General features: G+C 37.9%; 1 protein-coding gene across 3 annotated transcripts; it reads right to left on the reverse strand.

The window, feature by feature from the left end:
* Nucleotides 1-8037: 8037 nt before the first annotated feature.
* Nucleotides 8038-20680, reverse strand: cntn1b (contactin 1b). Of its 3 annotated transcripts, XM_028570648.1 has the most exons (25): nucleotides 20601-20654; nucleotides 18961-19032; nucleotides 17045-17198; nucleotides 16885-16920; nucleotides 16631-16757; nucleotides 16351-16532; nucleotides 16035-16130; nucleotides 15733-15945; nucleotides 15505-15604; nucleotides 15210-15394; nucleotides 14412-14536; nucleotides 14197-14314; nucleotides 13951-14101; nucleotides 13721-13848; nucleotides 13465-13637; nucleotides 13241-13364; nucleotides 12886-13053; nucleotides 12556-12705; nucleotides 12386-12456; nucleotides 12018-12270; nucleotides 11387-11508; nucleotides 9741-9930; nucleotides 9531-9652; nucleotides 9286-9442; nucleotides 8038-9205 (listed from the first exon to the last, which is right to left on the reverse strand). In XM_028570648.1, exons 3-25 carry the CDS (start codon nucleotides 17097-17099, stop codon nucleotides 9123-9125), a joined length of 3129 nt encoding a protein of 1042 aa, XP_028426449.1. In that variant the 5' UTR covers nucleotides 17100-17198; nucleotides 18961-19032; nucleotides 20601-20654; the 3' UTR covers nucleotides 8038-9122. The 3 variants fall into 3 exon arrangements, with proteins under 3 accessions (XP_028426449.1, XP_028426448.1, XP_028426450.1); XM_028570647.1 differs by lacking the exon at nucleotides 18961-19032 and having other exon boundaries at nucleotides 20601-20680; XM_028570649.1 differs by lacking the exons at nucleotides 18961-19032; nucleotides 20601-20654 and adding an exon at nucleotides 17628-17709.
* Nucleotides 20681-21073: the final 393 nt, after the last annotated feature.

Genomic DNA, 21073 nt, shown 5'->3' on the forward strand with positions numbered 1-21073 from the left:
TATTTGACATACCATACTGGCTTTTTTTTTTTTTCGACATAATATACTATGGCTTTTTTATCACTTGACATACTATACTATGGCTTTTTTATTACTTTTTTCAACATACTATACTATGGCTTTTTTCGACATACTATACTATGGCTTTTTTATCACTTTTTTTGACATACTATACTATGGCTTTTTCGACATACTATACTATGGCTTTATTATCACTATATTTGACATACTATACTATGGCTTTTAATCACTTTATTCAACATACTATACTATGGTTTTTTTTTTCGACATACTATACTATGGCTTTTTAATCACTTTTTCGACATACTATACTATGGCTTTATTATCACTATATTTGACATACTATACTATGGCTTTTTTATTACTTTTTTCGACATACTATACTATGGCTTTTTATCACTTTTTTCGACATACGATACTATGGCTTTTTTATCACTTTATTCAACATACTATACTATGGCTTTTTATGACTTTATTCAACATACTATACTATGGCTTTTTACTCACTTTTTTCGACATACTATACTAAGGCTTTTTTAATCACTTTTTTCGACATACTATACTATGGCTTTTTATGACTTTTTTCATCATACTATACTATGTTTTTTTTTATCACTTTTTCGACATTCTATACTATGGCTTTATTATCACTATATTTGACATACTATACTATGGCTTTTTTATTACTTTTTTCAACATACTATACTATGGCTTTTTTCGACATACTATACTATGGCTTTATTATCACTATATTTGACATACTATACTATGGCTTTTTAATCACTTTATTCAACATACTATACTATGGCTTTTTTCGACATACTATACTAAGGCTTTTTTAATCACTTTTTTCGACATACTATACTATGGCTTTATTATCACTATATTTGACATACTATACTATGGCTTTTTTATTACTTTTTTCGACATACTATACTATGGCTTTTTATCACTTTTTTCGACATACGATACTATGGCTTTTTTATCACTTTATTCAACATACTATACTATGGCTTTTTATGACTTTATTCAACATACTATACTATGGCTTTTTACTCACTTTTTTCGACATACTATACTAAGGCTTTTTTAATCACTTTTTTCGACATACTATACTATGGCTTTTTATGACTTTATTCATCATACTATACTATGTTTTTTTTATCACTTTTTCGACATTCTATACTATGGCTTTATTATCACTATATTTGACATACTATACTATGGCTTTTTTTATCACTTTTTCAACATACTATACTATGGCTTTTTTCGACATACTATACTATGGCTTTTTTATCACTTTTTTTGACATACTATACTATGGCTTTTTTATCACTTTATTCAACATACTATACTATGGCTTTTTTTTCGACATACTATACTATGGCTTTATTATCACTATATTTGACATACTATACTATGGCTTTTTAATCACTTTATTCAACATACTATACTATGGCTTTTTTCGACATACTATACTAAGGCTTTTTAATCACTTTTTTCGACATACTATACTAAGGCTTTTTTAACCACTTTTTCGACATACTATACTATGGCTTTTTATGACTTTATTCATCATACTATACTATGTTTTTTTTTATCACTTTTTCGACATTCTATACTATGGCTTTATTATCACTATATTTGACATACTATACTATGGCTTTTTTATTACTTTTTCAACATACTATACTATGGCTTTTTTTCGACATACTATACTATGGCTTTTTTATCACTTTTTTCGACATACTATACTATGGCTTTTTTATCACTTTATTCAACATACTATACTATGGCTTTTTTGTCACTTTATTCAAAATACTATACTATGGCTTTTTTCGACATACTATACTATGGCTTTTTATGACTTTATTCATCATACTATACTATGTTTTTTTTATCACTTTTTCGACATTCTATACTATGGCTTTATTATCACTATATTTGACATACTATACTATGGCTTTTTAATCACTTTTTTCGACATACTATACTAAGGCTTTTTTAATCACTTTTTTCGACATACTATACTATGGCTTTTTATGACTTTTTTCATCATACTATACTATGTTTTTTTTTATCACTTTTTCAACATTCTATACTATGGCTTTATTATCACTATATTTGACATACTATACTATGGCTTTTTTATTACTTTTTTCAACATACTATACTATGGCTTTTTTCGACATACTATACTATGGCTTTTTTATCACTTTTTTGACATACTATACTATGGCTTTTTTATCACTTTATTCAACATACTATACTATGGCTTTTTTCGACATACTATACTATGGCTTTATTATCACTATATTTGACATACTATACTATGGCTTTTTAATCACTTTATTCAACATACTATACTATGGCTTTTTTTCGACATACTATACTAAGGCTTTTTTAATCACTTTTTCGACATACTATACTATGGCTTTATTATCACTATATTTGACATACTATACTATGGCTTTTTATTACTTTTTTCGACATACTATACTATGGCTTTTTATCACTTTTTTCGACATACGATACTATGGCTTTTTTATCACTTTATTCAACATACTATACTATGGCTTTTTTCGACATACTATACTATGGCTTTTTATGACTTTATTCAACATACTATACTATGGCTTTTTACTCACTTTTTTCGACATACTATACTAAGGCTTTTTTAATCACTTTTTTCGACATACTATACTATGGCTTTTTATGACTTTTTTCATCATACTATACTATGTTTTTTTTTATCACTTTTTCGACATTCTATACTATGGCTTTATTATCACTATATTTGACATACTATACTATGGCTTTTTTATTACTTTTTTCAACATACTATACTATGGCTTTTTTCGACATACTATACTATGGCTTTTTTATCACTTTTTTGACATATTATACTATGGCTTTTTTATCACTTTATTCAACATACTATACTATGGCTTTTTTCGACATACTATACTATGGCTTTATTATCACTATATTTGACATACTATACTATGGCTTTTTAATCACTTTATTCAACATACTATACTATGGCTTTTTTCGACATACTATACTAAGGCTTTTTTAATCACTTTTTTCGACATACTATACTATGGCTTTATTATCATTATATTTGACATACTGTACTATGGCTTTTTTATTACTTTTTTCGACATACTATACTATGGCTTTTTTATCACTTTATTCAACATACTATACTATGGCTTTTTTCGACATACTATACTATGGCTTTTTATCACTTTTTTCGACATACGATACTATGGCTTTTTTATCACTTTATTCAACATACTATACTATGGCTTTTTTCGACATACTATACTATGGCTTTTTATGACTTTATTCAACATACTATACTATGGTTTTTTTTATCACTTTTTCGACGTACTATACTATGGTTTTTTTATCACTTTTTTAACATACTATACTATGGCTTTATTATCAATATATTTGACATACTATATTATGTCTTTTTTCTACATAATATACTATGGCTTTTTTATCACTTTATTCGACATACTATACTATGGCTTCATTATCAATTTCTTTGACATACTATACTATGGCTTTTTATCACTTTATTCGACATACTATACTATGCGTTTTTATCACTTTATTCGACATACTATACTATGGCTTTTTTATCACTTTTTGCGACATACTATACTATGACTTTTTTATCACTTTTTTTGACAACCTATACTATGGCTTTTTTCGACATACTATACTATGGCCAGTGTTGCGGAGTAATGGAATACATGTAACGGCGTTACGTATTCAGAATACAAATTATGAGTAACTGTATTCCGTTACAGTTACAATTTAAATAGTTGGTATTTAGAATACAGTTACATTGTTAAAATTAATGGATTACATGACGATACTTCTGTTTCACGAGTTTATTCACTCTGAATAAATTAAGGCAACTTAATGCATTTTCCAGAAACCCGATATGAAATAGAAAAAATAGCTATTTGCGTGATCAGTCACAATGGAGTCGAAACCGGCACGACAGGGCCAGGGCAGCAATAAGTTTCTATCTTGGAAATTCAAACAGCATTTCACATTAAAGAACGAACAGGGAGAATGAAATACAGCTAACTGTGCCGTGCAGCCTCTGCTTGCCAGCAACCAGCCTCCTTTCAGCGTCCAAATTACTCCACCTCCAACCTGAAGAAGCATCTTAAACAAAGTTATTTTTTTAATTAGCCAAGGGTAGTCGTCTGCTGTAGTTTTACTGGTCACCTTGCTATTTTAACGCTGACGTGCGACTTTATATTCTCCTAGGTGCTGATGTAGTAGCTCCAGAGCCGTTTAAAGACTATAGCCCCGTTTGATATGCTAACTAACGTTAGTTAAAATTAGCTTGTGGTAGCTTAGACCGCGGTTAGATTTTTGTAGTATGCAGTTCGGGACTACCAATACAATAATCTATCTGCTTGTTCAGGTACACATTCAGCTGGTTGGAATAAAAAGAACACACCAGTATAGGCCTGTTTAGTAAGCTGGATGTGATGGTCGCATTCCTACACTTAAAACGCAATTCAATGTGGAAGTAATCCTGAAGTAATCCAAGTATTCAGAATACGTTACTCAGATTGAGTAACGTAACGGAATACGTTACAAATTTCGTTTGTGGGCATGTATTCTGTATACTGTAACGAAATACGTTTTGAAAGTATCCTTCCCAACACTGACTATGGCTTTTTTATCACTTTTTTCGACATACTATACTATGGCTTTTTAATCACTTTTTTCGACATACTATACTATGGCTTTATTATCACTATATTTGACATACTATACTATGGCTTTTTTATCACTTTGTTCCACATACTATACTATGGCTTTTTTAATCACTTTTTTCGACATACTATATACTATTGCTTTTTTATTTATAACCACAACTGCTGTATTCCTTAAAAAAAAGTGCTCTTCCACGCTGAGCTATCCAGTCTGACACTCTACACTTTCAGAGTGTATTTGACTTGTTCACTTTCAGACCTAGAAAATATACCCACATGAGTATTGAACACACAACTGCTGTGTTCTTTAGAGCAGCATTGTATTACTCGGAGCCATCTTCTCTGGCATAAGTTGTGAATGTTTTATAGTATATTTGAGTTTTTTGCTTCAGCTGTTTACCTTAAAATTAAACAAACCTTGCAAGGGTTGAATCCACAATTACTATGATCTTCCAATCAGTGTGCTTCCACACTGAGCCATCTAATCTAGCAGGCTCTGTTACTGTTTTAGAGCATATCTATTCTTTTTCACTGTTAGACCTTGAAAATAACAACCCCTTGTGAGAATTGAACCCACAACTCTTATGATCTTTCAACCAGCTTTGTATTACTCTGAGCCGTTTAATTTGACATGTGTTACATGTGTTTTAGAGCATATTTGAGTTTTTTACTTTAACTGTTGGACCTTAAAATGAAACACTCCTCATGAGGATTGAACCCACAACCTCCATGTTCTTTCACACAGCAATCTTCCAGACTGAGCTATCCAATCTGACACCTTTACTTAATGTTTTAGAGCATATTTGAGTTTTTCACTTTAACTGTTAGACCTTAAAATTAAACACACCTCATGAGGCTTGAACCCACAGATGCTATGTTCTTCTAAGCAGCACTGTATTACTCTGAGCCATCAGATCTGACACAGTTTACAAATGTTTTAGACTGTATTTGAGTTTTTCGCTTTAACTGTTGGACCTTAAAATGAAACACACCTTGTGAGGATTGAACCCCCAACTGCTGTGGTCTCCTAAGCAGCGTTCTTCCACGCTATGACTTTTTTCAACATACTATGCTATGGCTTTTTTTCAACATACTATACTATGACTTTTTTAATCACTTTTTCGACATACTATACTATGGCTTTTTTATCGCGTTTTCGACATACTATACTATGGCTTTTTTCGACATAATATACTGTGACTTTTTTCACTTTTTTGACATACTATACTATGACTTTTTTCGATATACTATAATTTGGCTTTTTTCAACATAATATTCTATATTTTTTCATCACTTTTATCTACATACTATACTATGACTGTTTCGACATACTATTTTAAGTTTTTTTTTGACACTATAGCTTTTTTCAATTTTTTCGACATACTATATACTATGACTTTTTTCACTTTTTTCGACACACTTTACTATGACTTATTTTTTTGACTTTTTTTTCAGACGGTCACACCCATGTTACTTTTCCTCTGCTCTCCTTTTTTCCTCCTGCAGCTGTCTCACTTCAACCTAACATAGATTACCCAGTCAATCACAGCTGCTACTCATTACCTTGGTCCAACATACAACGTCCCAACCAATCAACAAAACACATCAAATTCACAAAGCCATACAAATAATAACTGTTAAAACATGCAACACATCAACCGATAAAGCCAAATGCATTATACACAAACACTGATCAAATTCAAACAATAAACCAAAACGTGCAATGTTGCGATCAAGATCAAAAGCTGCTTAAAGTCACATTATTACACATATCCACACAGTGTGCTGCAAACCACTCTATGAGAATAATGTCACCACCCGCTGTGTCGATGCATTTTATTTTGATAGTAGTGATGTAGTTTAGTTTGCATATGCATCCTTGATCAGATGAGTTAACTATATCTACTTTCTGATTTACAGTCGCAGCCCAAGATAGTGTACTGCTTCCTGCACATATCTAAGCCAAATATCAGACCCACCACAATAAAGTTACCTATTAGCAGCATTTCATGTTGTGCATGCACACAGTCTTGATTATGTTATGTTCAACTTTGCACCTTGCTCAGTTGCACCTCACACAGGATCTTTTTATCACATGGTGGAGTTTTGACTTGGCAAATGCCTGGTCAGAAGTTCCTTTTCACCATATATCTGACAAAGTCACAGTGGCAAAACACTTGTTACGCATCCTCTGAAATGCAGCGGTTGAAAGAAACATGAGATTTCATGCTATACAAAAAAGCACTGATGTCTAAGCCACAGAAACTAAAAGCATATAGCATGTTGCTGTTCATTGCCACAGAAGAACCACAGAGCATGGAGCAGGTGGCACCATGTATCACCATAACAGGCTCTTCAATGTCCTTCTCTGGAGGAAGATTCCCTCCCCTGCCTAGGAGGACTCACCTTCTTGCATCTGCTGTGATTGTTTGTAAATGATGGCAGCATTGACTTTAGCCTCACATGGGATTTTCTGTGTCTAGGCAATTTGTTTGAAGGGGAGGAAGTAAAATGAGGGAATTGGCGGTAATGGAGGTGGAAACGGGAGAGATGAAAGCCTCCCACACAGAGACAACTGTACAGTATGCACGCAAGCTCGTTTTAAAGCACAAACAAAAAGCAGACAGACATAAAAAAGCCCTTTATTTTCTTGTTCTGAAACATACTGCATACATTGCTGTGAAACAAAGAATACCCAACCATACAGAAAAGAAAAAAAAACTTTGTATAGTAAAACCTGTATTATAAGATGATAAAATGGGTATGTAACAATTCAGATTACCAATAAAAAACACTATATTGGGTATGTGATGGACCAAATAATACATAAATGGCATGTGGATATACTGCCACCTGCTGATTAAAATCACACATCACATTTATTTGCAGGCTCTGAAAGAGCACAAAAAGTCAAGAAGAGAATAAAAGAATGATTGAATTACTTCTTCACTAATTAAAAATTAAACACTAGAAAATGTAAAACTAGAAGCTTCTAGTTTTACATTTTTCATATTTTATAATATGAAATATTGCCTAGGCAATACTACAAAGTACTAAAAAGTACTTCCTGAACACTAAATACTGGTTTATAGAAACAGCAGTAGTACCTAAAGGTGGATTACATATTTTCCAACATATAGGAAAGTTTCATGATTGCGCTTGAGTTCGGAAAATGTTTAAAAGAATGTTTTGTTGTAAAGAAACACCTGTAGTTGGCTAATCAAAAATTAACGAAAAACTCAACCAATGAGACAATATACAGTAGATTGTTGTACTCTGTTTAATGGTTTTGCAGCCTGAAATAAAGAAATTAGCATACATACATGTATTATTCAGCAATCCAACCCTGGCCTCATCATTCAAATATTACATTTTCACTTTCAGAAAACATTTGTCTCAATAGGAAGTTGTCACCCAGGTTATATGGCTTTAATTGGTGCAGCTAGAACTCATAATTCACTTGTCTATGCACATGATTCTAATGAGGATGACCATTTAAATTAAGATTAAGCAAGCATTCTCTATACCTGTCACACAGCACCGTTGAAGATCTAGAAAACAAATCTAAAAATAAGTGTACATGATTGTGAAGATTAGCTTGTTTAAAATGTGATATGCTGTGCTCCAAGAAAGAAAATGGAGTGACATATTTTCATTAAATCTATACGCAGTCACACATCCTTCTCTGCTCATTTCAAACCAAAAAGTTATTATTATACAGTTCTTTACATATTAATTGCTTGAACATCTGAGAGATTTATAGTGCTTGTAAAATAACATTTCCCCATTCTATGAGTTAAATTCTACTTTGGTACTGTGTGTTTAGTTCATTTCAACTCCAAACAGGATACAATGATTACAACATAAAGAAAGTTGAATGATAGAAGAGGAACAGGACATAATGTAGCAGTGAAATAACTGCTGTTTTTCCATTCATTAAACAACTTTAAAGTAACTTTTTGTGAATGATTTTGTTTGGAACTGAACACAGTGTGTGCAGAGCTTAATCATATCATCCAACAATCAGCATCTGTCGTCATTTATTTTGGCTTTTGCTTTGAGATGAAAGATTTCCAATCTTATTTACAGATATGGCCAAGGCAGGAGTCCTGCACAGTTCACTGCTGTGTTGTTCATTAACAGATGAAATCCATAAAAAGTATCAGGGCCAACAACCAATGCTTTTTTTGTGAAAAACAACTTCCTGTTTTGTGTTGCAACAGAACAGATGCATGATGTAGGATCTTAACCAATGACAATCCATGTGGAGAGTGTTTGGAGGTGATCTCTTGTGTCCACACATGTACTTCCCAGAGTCTATTATATACATGTCACTTGTGGAAGGGCTTACATTTCCAATCCCACAATGCACAGAGCCAGCAGCACCAAAGATGCCAGGCTTAGAGTTGGCGTGATCATTGATGCTTTACCTGAGGAAGCAGAAACAATATGAGATAAATCAAGCAAGAGGAGAAATAGCATTTTTTTTATATTCATATTTTAGCCTTACCTTTAATGCTAATTTTCCTGATTGGGCCATCTCCCCCTTCATAACGGCCGCGTACCATCAGCTCATAGTCTCCAAACTGAGGCATGGGGAAGTCCATGAAGTGCCAGCCAGTGACGTAGACTTTCCCATAGTAGTAGCCTGTCTTTCTGAACATCACCTTGAAATCAGAAAGCAGGGGAGATTTAGACTTAGATCTAGGTATTAATAGGCTTAATAGATAGCTTTACAACGTTTTCCACACCCACCTTGTAGTACAGTGGGAAGGAAATATTGCCAAACCAGTCATACTGGATATGATCCCACCACACATACAACCACTGTCCTGTCCAGGTAACATAGCGCCACATCCTGGGAGGCTCTGGTGGTGCTGTAGACAAAACAAAATGATCCATTAAGACCACATCTATATGATAACTCTCATTGTAGGTGCATAGATTGTGAGTAATTGGTCTTACGTGGCCTCTTTGTGAACATCTCACAGTGTTCACCGGGGGGTCCGAGGCCGGCTCCATTGAAGGCACGGACCTCAATGAGGTAGTGCGAGTCTGGCAGCATGTTCTCCAACCTGGTCTGGTTGACTGTGGCTGAAACAAATATACGGTTTGCTCCCGGCTCTGGATCATCATATTTCCTCCAGTATTTGACCTGGTTAGCAAGGAACAACATTTTTTTAAATGAAACGTTTGTCAGTTTGTTAATCAGATAACACTCTCTCTTAATCATTGGATAAAGAGAGAGTTTTCTGTACACTGCTAGGTAACATTGAGAGTGTGCTAGAAAGAATTGTTACAATGAAAACCTGTTACAATACTTTTTAAGGGTAAAATGTTAAAGTGCTGACATTATGCTTTCTGGCTTTTTTCCTTCATTGTGTTATATACAGTATCTCACAAAAGTGAGTACACCCCTCACAGTTTAGTAAATATTTCATTATATCTTTTAATGGGACAACACTGAAGAAATTACACTTTGCTACAATGTAAAGTATTATGTCTACAACTTGTATAACAGTGTAAATGTGCTGTCCCCTCAAAATAACTCAACACACAGCCATTAATGTCTAAACCGCTGGCAACAAAAGTGAGTACACCCCTATGTTAAATTCCCATAGAGGCAGGCAGATGTTTATTTTTAAAGGCCAGTTATTTCATGGATCCAGGATACTATGCATCCTGATAAAGTTCCCTTGGCCGTTGGAATTAAAACAGCCCCACATCATCACATGCCCTTCACCATACCTAGAGATTGGCATGGGGTACTTTCCATAAAATCATCTCTCAATGCAAATCAAACCAGCTATTAGGCTAACCGACATAAAACCATGCCAATCTCTAGGTATGGTGTACTCACTTTTGTTGCCAGCGGTTTAGACATTAATGGCTGTGTGTTGAGTTATTTTGAGGGGACAGCACATTAACACTGTTATACAAGCTGTACACTTAATACTTTAAATTGAAGCAAAGTGTAATTTCTTCAGTGTTGTCCCATTAAAAGATATAATTAAATATTTACTAAAATGTGAGGGGTGTACTCACTTTTGTGAGATACTGTACCTTTTCTGTGCACGTTATAGGTTTACAAAGTGAAAAAGCTCAAAGTCCACCCCAAAGGGACTTACCATCTCCAACAGAAAACACTGTTCACAAACTGCTCCAAACAGCTCTATTGTAGTCCAGCCTTTACTTCCGTGACGAACGTGTGTCACTTTGTAAAACACCTTATAATACTCGCCTAGCTGCTAGCGTGACTCTCCCTCATACTCTGCTTCTGACTGGCTTGTTGTAGGTAAGGACCTAGCTACTGCGCATGTGCGACTCCCAACAAAGAGGGAATAGAAGTGTGATGCCTCACTGTAGCTAAAACAAAGAGCTCAACACACAGTATAAAATATGGTGTTTTTTGAAAATGAAACCATGTAAACCTATTCTGATATAACCTCTAAATACAATATGTAACCTGAAAATGAGCATAATATGAGCACTTTAAGTCATTGGCTGTCCCTAAACAGAAAAAATTATCAGTTTATATTCTATTATAGTATGTATAGTATTTTTGAGACAGAAATCTTCAGTATGGAACTTGTAAAGTAAAAGCTCTGTACCTGGTATCCCTCAATGTACTGCTGCAGGCCTGTACCAGTGTCGACCACAGGCAACCACCAGACCAGAGCTTCAGTGGAGGACACCGGTCTGGCATAGACGTCTGTCGGAGACTCCACAGGTACTGGAGAAGTCAGACAAATGGATGAAAATAAGAAAAAAAGTTGGTCAACGGAACTTTAAAGATATAGTGCGCAGTTTTTGTCTGCCCCATGTGGAATTCTAAGTAATGACAACAACACTGTTGCATCCACATGACGCAAGCCATCAGTGAACGTGCACCAACCCCACCCCTCCTCCACACAGTTGCTTGTAGCCAAGGACTACACGGAGGATTAAAAACACATGATGGACTCTTTAGAAAAGGTAATTATCTTCACTTGAGCTTCTGCACGCAAAAGTCACCAGACTGTTTCCTAAACATAGCCATACTGAGAAATAGAGAGAGTTTTGTTGACCAGATAGGCTTAATTAGCTTTGTATCAACTAAGTTGGCAATGGCTTGAATGTAACGGACGTACATTAATATAAAATAGTTGCGCACTATAGCTTTAAGTTCAGTGTCACACCCTTTATTTGACCAAGGAGATTTAAGATCCCAAAACTAAAACCAAACAGAAAAAGAATCCTCACCATCTCTTGGGTAGTAGATGACCTTGGTGAGGCTGTATGGTCCGTCTCCTTTGACATTAAATGACTTGATCTTCACCTGAAACTCCCTGACCTGGAAATCTTCATCAGTGGGAATGAAGTAGGAGTCCCTGTGAACGTAACGCCTCGTTTCGGGGTCCGAAATGGTCTCGTACCACCAGTCGTAAGCATCGTGAGGCTTAAATGCCACAATGTAGCCAAACTTTTTCCCGTAGAAATACCACGGCTGCACGGGCTAAAGGGTCAAGAGTGGTAAAAAAAAAAAAAAAAAACATCTCTTAGATTTCGGTAACATAGGAAGGTTTGCAGCATTTTTGGTACATGATAAAATTATATTAGGGGTTACTAACATTCCATGTGATGACGATCTCGCCATTTCTACCTCCATAACCCGCCACATCAGTGGGAGAAATAACTGGAGCTGAGAAGAAAAAATGTTATTACGGTTGTCGTTTTTTGAACCCCACTCCTAACCTGTTCTGACTGAAATATATGTCAAATATTAGTATTCTTTCCTTACGAGCATCCCAGGTTTTTATCTTGAGGGAGGGGATGCTGGCCTCTCCGGAGCCGTACTCATTGGTGGCGATGATCCTGAACTGATATTCCATCCAGGCGTACAGGTCTGTCACTTCTGCCCTGTCCGCGTTGCCGTCAAGAAAGGTTGGACCTGAAGAAGACACAAATAGCAAGCCAAATTCAATTGTGCTTAAGAATTGTGTTTCATTTACTGTCTCTTGTTTCAGTGCAAGTAGATTTCACTTGCAGGTTGAAGCAATCTGATCAGAAAAGGTCAGAATGCGGGATTCAGAGTGAGTTGCCCCCCTAGCTGGCAGTGAGCAGTACTCACTGGTGCTGGCATCCTTCCAGTCATCTTCATTCAGGGCCCAGAAGTGTCTGGTTTGAATTGTGTAGGAGAGAATGGGGCTGTTGTGCTCGGCTCCTTTAGTCCACAACAGCTTCACCCACGTGTCCCCGATCTCCTCCACCCGGATCACACCGGGAGGCCCAGGAACACCTGGATCAGGAAGGAAAGGCACATGGAAAGAAGTTTCATATTGTAATGGTCTGCTAATCGACTAAGAGGGGGCAGACCTACTGCTCAGCTTATATTGTACACTTGCTCAGCATATCAACCAAACAACTAAGATGTCATTAAAAATAAGCTTTTATAATCATTTGAGGCAAAGCATGCTGGGACTGACCTACAACCTTGAGGTCAGCGTATGCAGTATCGCTGTCCACCACTGTCTGAGCCGTGCAGTGATAGCGACCTTCGTGCCAAATCTGGACATTCTTTATTCTCAGGTCACCGCTGCCATCTTCACTCTGAACACCAGGAAGATTACAGAGGAAGGGAGTGAGGGCAGAGGTGTATATCTGTCTTTAGCTGACAATCTTGTGAGGCTAGAATGAACCATCACCCTACCATATCGCGTTCGTAGTGTTGCCACTCCGAGTCAAAGTCGATGACCCTGAAGTCTATGGACCAGATGAATGTGATGTCCAGCATGGGGTCGTATGAAGCGGCACACCTAAGAATCACCTCATCCCCAACCTTTACCTCAGTGTCTTCGGGTGGTTCTGTGATGCTGGTAGCCTCTAGGGACAAAGAGAAACAAGAAAACTGTAAATGTTTTTCTGTATTTGAATATGTACACACAAATATGCAAATGTTCACGGACCTGTGATGGTGAGATAGCCCGAGCTGTTGGCCTTTCCTTTGTCATTCTCAGCAAAGCAGGTGTACACGCCCTCATCATTGGTGGTGGCGTTGAGGATCTCCAGACTCCCATCAAACATGATGGAAATGCTGAAAATAAGTACAGTTATTTAAGCTAAGCTGTGAAAGGGGGCGATGCATACTGTATGGTACGGCCTTCTAGTATACTGTTTAATGCTAATGTTGACTGACCGGGAATTGTTGAAGAGGAGCTCTTTCCCCTTTTTCCAGGTGTACCGCGGCCTAGGAGCAGCTCGGGGTTTACACTCGATCACCACGCGACCGTCTTTTGCTCCAAGAAGCTGCTTCCTTACAGGGTTGAACTCGAATGTAGGAGCACAGGCTGAGCGGAGAATATAAAGTGACAATATATCTTCTAGCAAGAATGAATTAATATTCAATAAGTCAGTGTGAGCACTGTTTCTTTAGAGGACTCACAGATGACTCGCAGCTCAGCGTTGGCGTATTTGATGCCCCAGTAGTTCTCAGCGATACACTGGTACATTCCTGAGTCATCAAAAGTGAGACTGGAAAACTTCAACTCCCCCTTCCCATACTGGAAAAACACACACACGACCCAAAAGCTAAGTTTTTTTCCCCAATTTGTTCAAAGGCAAAAGACAAAATGACTTTTTTTTTATTTATTTTTTTACCATATATCCATCTTTGTACCAGCGGATGAAAGGGAAGGGCTTCCCTGATGCCACACAGCGCATTGTGTGCTCTGAGCCAATGTCCATCTGAGTGTTGTTGATGGTTTCGGCCCACTCTGGAGCAGCTGAACAAACAAAACGGGCAAAAATAGAATTATATGCGACCCAATATTCAAATGTATGCACAACAGAAGTGCCACGTGTTGCATTATTTCTATCCAAAATACCTACCTTTGTGTTGTCTCATAAAAAAATAAAAAAACACTGGCGGATTCAACTGTAAGAAATAATCTTTATACTAGAGTATACACTTTCTCTCTCTCTCTCTCTCTCTATATATGTATATATAGATAGTACAGGCCAAAAGTTTGGACACACCTTCTCATTCAATGCGTTTCCTTTTTATTTTCATGACTATTTACATTGTAGATTCTCACTGAAGGCATCAAAACTATGAATGAACATATATGGAATTATGTACTTAACAAAAAAGTGTGAAATAACTGAAAACATGTCTTATATTTTAGATTCTTCAAAGTAGCCACCCTTTTTCTTTTTTATTAATAAGGGAAAAAATTCCACTAATTAACCCTGACAAAGCACACCTGTGAAGTGAAAACCATTTCAGGTGACTACCTCATGAAGCTCATTGAGAGAACACCAAGGGTTTGCAGAGTTATCAAAAGTATATACTGTATATACACATACACATACACATACATGCTAGAGTGCACTCTACATTCAAACGTTGGTTAAAGGACCAACGTTGGTTAAAGGACCAACAATGAAATCACTTACACTCCACGTACAGCCAGGCCTTGTGCCAGTCCTTTCCTTTAGTGTTGATGGCTTCACACTCATATCCTCCCACATCTTCGTACTGTACATTGTACAGATGAAGCACAGCTCCTGATTCACTGATCTCATGGTTTGGTGGGAGGTCTGTGTGGTCCACCTTCCTCCAAACAATATGAGGGATGGGGCTGAAAAGACAGAGAAACTAAACCAGTGCCTATGAGAAAGCATCTATCTCATAAGAACTTATCCTTCATTAAATCAGAACATGGGGCGAACACAAAAATAAAAAACCTACTTTCCCAGAGCAAAACACTCCATTGTAATATTAGAGGCCAGCATGGCAGTAGTATCTGGAAACTTCACCCTGATGTCTGCTGGGTATTTTCTCTCCTCACCTAAGGCAAAAAAAATGAAATCCTCTTTTTCTGCAATTGTTTTGTTCCTAAATACAATTACAGAAAATACAACTTTCAATAAATGTTTAGAAGAGGTATATGTTTTTTCACAGCTAGTATCTGCTAACCATCGTCAGGGGGTAAGGGGATGAGGGGAATGAACTTGGAGAAGACGCTCTTCCCGGTGACGGGGCTGGAAACAAAACAGGAGTAGTTTCCTGCGTCCTGAGCTTCCACTTTGGAGATGTACAAGTTCCCCGTCTTCTGGGAGACAAACCGTCGGCGGTCTGTGTGCAGGAAAACCGGGAACTCATTGAAGATCCAGCGGTAGGTCACCTCCTCTGAAAAGGAAATGACAAGAGGGACAAGTTGTTATTGTTATCTTAACAAGAATGGCTTTACTAATGGAGACATAAAGACCTGTACGTACGTGGCCAGGCTTTCGGAGGGGCACACAGCAGAACAGCCCCCTGTCCTTCTTTGACATACACTGGGTCTCTTTCCTCCTGGGGAAACTCCTCCACAACTACACGATACGCAGATGATGGGGAAATAATAACAAAAAAAAGGATAAACAGGAATTGTAAATGACAAAAAAACCTCAAAACCCCAAGACAAGCTTTAAAAAAGAAGGGAAGTTGTGACATCCATGTTTCTTCTGTGACATCAAGGAAAGTACTACTACTACTACTACTACTACTACTACCACTACTGCCCTGCTGCGCCAGCAGGGTTCACATGCTCACATCCGAACTTGACCCTGGCCTCCTTGCTGATGACAGTGCCATAGATATTCCTGGCAACGCAGATGTACGTCCCAGCGTGTTTCTTCTGTCTGGGGTTGGTGATAACCAGGTTCCCCCCCACGAGGCTGTAGTGTTCGTCCGGCTGCTCCATCAGCTTGATTTCCCAGTTATCACGGCGCCACCTAGCAGCAATACAAAACAATTCTCCATAAGATATCGACCCATGACGTAACTTAAAACTGAAAAATACTGTATGAAAATCTTTTTAAGTGTGGGTCACCTGTATGAGGCAGGTGGGTTCGCTCGTGCCCTGCAGTTCATGGAGATTCTCCCATCGGGTGAGTCTTCAGTGTACACCACATCCACAGGCTCCTCCTCAAAGATTGGGCCATATCCAGTGGCATCATCTGACAAATTTTACATAACAATTAGCTGACGCACTGATTTAAAATCACTCATGAAACATTGTGATGGATGTGCAGCATGCCCTGTTTTTGTCCCACCTCTTTTGGACAACAATTCCATGAAACTCACCTCCAAAAATTCTAGGCTCGCCAAATAGGACCGCCACTGCAAAGCAGAAACATGGTCATGTCAGCTAATGGCGTGTAGGGTTTACACTTGACTTAATTTAAGGGGGTAAATGATATTATTATATTATATTATTATATATAGGCACCACTCTTCCTCCTACCTGTGAGGGAGACTGAGGAGGAGAGGGCCAGCAGCAGTAAAGCAGCAGAAGGCATGGCGGTCAACAAACCGACTTATTGCAGCCACGTGAGTTAGGCGGATGGGCACAGGGACACAAAGACGAAGTCGATGGACAGGACATAAACTGGTGAGGGCTGAGTAAGAGACAAAAAGGAAGAGGCTGTCAAAAACAGAATCACCGTTTCTTTTTTTTAACATCATAAGTATTTTGTTAAACATGATCTTCTCTCATTGTGTATTTTAAAAACAAAAAAAAAACAGACTGATGACTGTGCATGATTTTCCACACCAGAAACAGAGTGCAGAGCTAGCTGGAATCCTCCCTGTGTATATAAATGATTCAGGATGGGAATGACTCAGCAAAGCACTTCAAATAGTCATGCGGAGTGCGTGCACATCCACAAGGACATGCACCTGCAGAGACACATAGGCCTGTACTGTGTGTGTGTGTGTGTGTGTGTGTGTGTGTGTGTGTGTGTGTGTGTGTGTGTGCGTGCGTGCGTGTTCGCACGCTGACACACTACAGCCGTCTGTGAACAGAACACAAGGTAGCACTGCAGTACCTAGACAGCTCCTGCTGCGCCGTCACGCATGCTTACACATCACTTCTGCAGGATGAAATAGCAGCACTGCTGTGAGCAACTGCAGTGTTTCTACTCTCACTGTCAAACAGGACATACTGGGAGAGACAGAGATATTAAGAGAGAGAGAAAAGATTGGGGGAGGAACATGGAGATATAAAGCAGGATGAACCCAGGATTGATAAAGATGAACGGGATGGAATGAAGTGGGGGAGGGTTAATCTTTCTATGTACACTTGTAAAGCTTCCAGTGGAGAACTTCAGTGTACAGTATCTACAAGCTTAACACGTTAGTGGAAGGAAGGGTTTGTTCCATAAAATAAGCATCCCGTTGCAACAGTTTAAATTAGGGATGCACAGATCCAACAGGCCAAATCGGTATCTGCACTGATACTGACTTCATTAATTGGATTGAGTGTCATTGCCCATTGCCCATGATGGAACTGATCGCTATTAAATACATTTTCTTTAAGTAATTACAAAATACAGTGTTTCCATTTGCAGATACAGTTTTTGACACTACATCAATCCCTGGTGTCATGGTACCATACTTTAAAATTATCCCCATGAATTCCACGAATGTATATGAATATACAGATTTTAAATTTGGGAAAAAGACGCCACTGGTATCGGTTAGCTATCGGTTAGTAAATTAAGTGATTTCAGATAGTATATGTTGTAAAAGAAGGGTACTCAAGTGTGTGAATTTAGGTATAAGGATATGGAAGGTGTTCACGTCAGCATTCCAAGGGACTGATTTTGGTCAGAATGAGTTACAGTTACACTCGTTTGAGTTGCGGTGTCAAAAGCATCCAAGGTGCAAACAACTGCAGAGTCGTCTGCTCAAATAATGGTTATCAGTTTAAAAAACAGCAAGTTGACAAAAAACACTGCAGCCATGAAGGGCTGTTGGTATTGTTTAGTATATAGCTGAGTTGTCTTAGGGTTCATGTTCACTGCTGAGAATACACTAGCTGGAGGAACATGTTTACTCCAAAATGCATCACAGACCATCACAGAAGGAACTAAAGCTTTGCACCAAACAGCAAGCTTAAAGCTCAGGCTTCATCTGACAATAATCTTCCTATAATGTCACAGGCGAAGGGTGTGTGATCAGGGACAGGAAATCAAGAGGAAATCAGGAAAACAAATTAGAAATGTTTAGGTGTGTGTAATTCTGGAAAATAAAAGTCATATTGTGATATGGGTTAGGGTTAGGGTTAGGGTTATATTATATTGAAGTACAAATTTTAAGAAGAAAAAGAATGACACAGGTAAGTTGCTGGGGTAAATGTGACCATCTGACAACAAATACCTGCTTACGTATCCCACAGTTAGCTACGTAGCAGCTATTGCAGACAGTCTCACAGTCCTTTGCTGAGTCATTCTGGGTGTGAGAAGAAGAATAAGAAGGCACAATGTACGAAGAAAAATGGGCCTCCTCCCATATGCCTCAGCAGCCACAAGGCCATGGAGAGAGAGAAAGAGAGAGAGAGAGAGCTACACCCAGTATACAGCACATCAACATGCAGAGACTGCAGCACCGACTCCTCATGTGCACTCTTGATGACTCAACACTAATATCACAGTACACAGTATACCGGCAGTTGGCAGCATCCATACTGCATCTGCACAGTTATATGTCTTCAAACGGTTTATCTTTCGCATAATGTAAGAGCATCTGCAAGATCCTGAAGATGGATGGGGGGGTCTCATATTAACAGTGTTGCATCACAGGTCAAATTCAAATCAATCAATAAACTTGAATACACAAGATTCCACAACACTTTTTATTAACAGCTTTTAATCCAGCAGTTGCAGCAATCTGTTCCATCACTAATAAAAATTCATCAGAGAGTGTTTTCATGTGTTTCCCCCTGGCCATAATCCGATCACAGATCCTCTTTGGACAGACAAATTTAGGTCAGCACATGTATTAAAGCCCAGTGTCTTAGTGACTGCCTGAATAACCATGTTTGCTGTGTGTGTTTTATGGCTGCACAAAATCATTAAAATCAAAGTCATGTTTGAATTCTACAAGAGGACATCCCAGTGATGTTGTTTTAATCTGGAGTTTTGTGGTTTAGTGGTGAGTTGATTAAAGTGGGTTGTGCCGGTTCTGGATTTCTATTGTGTGCCACAAGAGCTGGAATATGTCAAAATAAAAACATGAAATAAAATCGGGCCTCATGTTGAAGATGTGAGGAAAGAAAATAATAAACTATCTTGCAGGCATGACAGTTTGCTTCATCTTTTTGACATCTAAAAGGGTGGTGGCTTAATTTTTCTTGGACTCTCATCGATTTGCATTTTTCTTTTAAAGTCCAGGGGAGTAATTGATATTCAGAAGATGTGGATCTATATCATAATTTGCAATATTTAACTTAAACCAAACCACAAATATTTGACTAAATTATCAAGTTAATGATGTAGACTTAATAGCTACATCTTTTATGCCAGTACAGTACAGAAAACAATGTTTAAACAGAACAGTGTTTTATGTATTTATAAAGGAGTTGTCCTTTGGCCCATGAAGGACAGTTTGCCCTTTTAACCAAATAGATGCCATGGTGCATCCGGCAGCTTACTGCGCCCTTGACGCTTACACTGTCCCACTTTCACCTTGAGTCTCCTCCCTGCATCCACAGAGACACACTTTCTTATCTAAAATGCAGAGTGAAAAGCTAAAACAACATTTTATCAAACACCGCTCACCTCGCGGTCATTCCAAAAAAACACCTGCCTCTAAAAGTCAGCTAAGTGCGTAGCCCCCTTACATCACTTCACCCTTTGACGCCTGAGCGGCACCGGTAATTCACTGCTCTGCATTGCGGTACTCCTGTGCTGGTCCATTTCACTTCTACAGCGCCCAACACATTCCAGTTTATTCTCACTCAGTTCAGACACAAGAGCCAGTTAGATCATGCACACACTCGCATGTGGTGTCGTTCTTACCTTTGAGGGAGAATGGGAAATTTCAGTACACTGTCTGCATCGCACACCTGGAGCCGAAACGCATCGGCCCAAAGCCCACCCGCAGCCGGAGCGTCCCGTTCATGTGAACTTTTCTATTGGAGGAAAGCGGCTGAGTGACACCCCTGGATGGCAGTGAGACTGCCGCTGCGATTGGTCAATGAGAGAAGGCGAATGGGAGGGATGTGGGCATCATACTGATGCGCATCCCAGATAAGGCTTTATGGAAAAATCACTTAAAACTGTCGTTTTTTTTCAAATAAACAGCATAGAATATTATTGGATTACTGCAATACCAATTATGTGATTAAAATTACTAGAAAAAGGTGCCTGTAGTCAACATAATCCATATCTTACTCCCCACCATGTGCTGTGCATCAAAAATGACTCTCAGATCAATCTTTTATTTATGACAGATACCAGACACCATGAGGGAATGAAATATGCTTTGATCC

This window comes from Perca flavescens, chromosome 23 (genome assembly GCF_004354835.1).
Source record: "Perca flavescens isolate YP-PL-M2 chromosome 23, PFLA_1.0, whole genome shotgun sequence".
Lineage (NCBI taxonomy): Eukaryota > Metazoa > Chordata > Actinopteri > Perciformes > Percidae > Perca > Perca flavescens.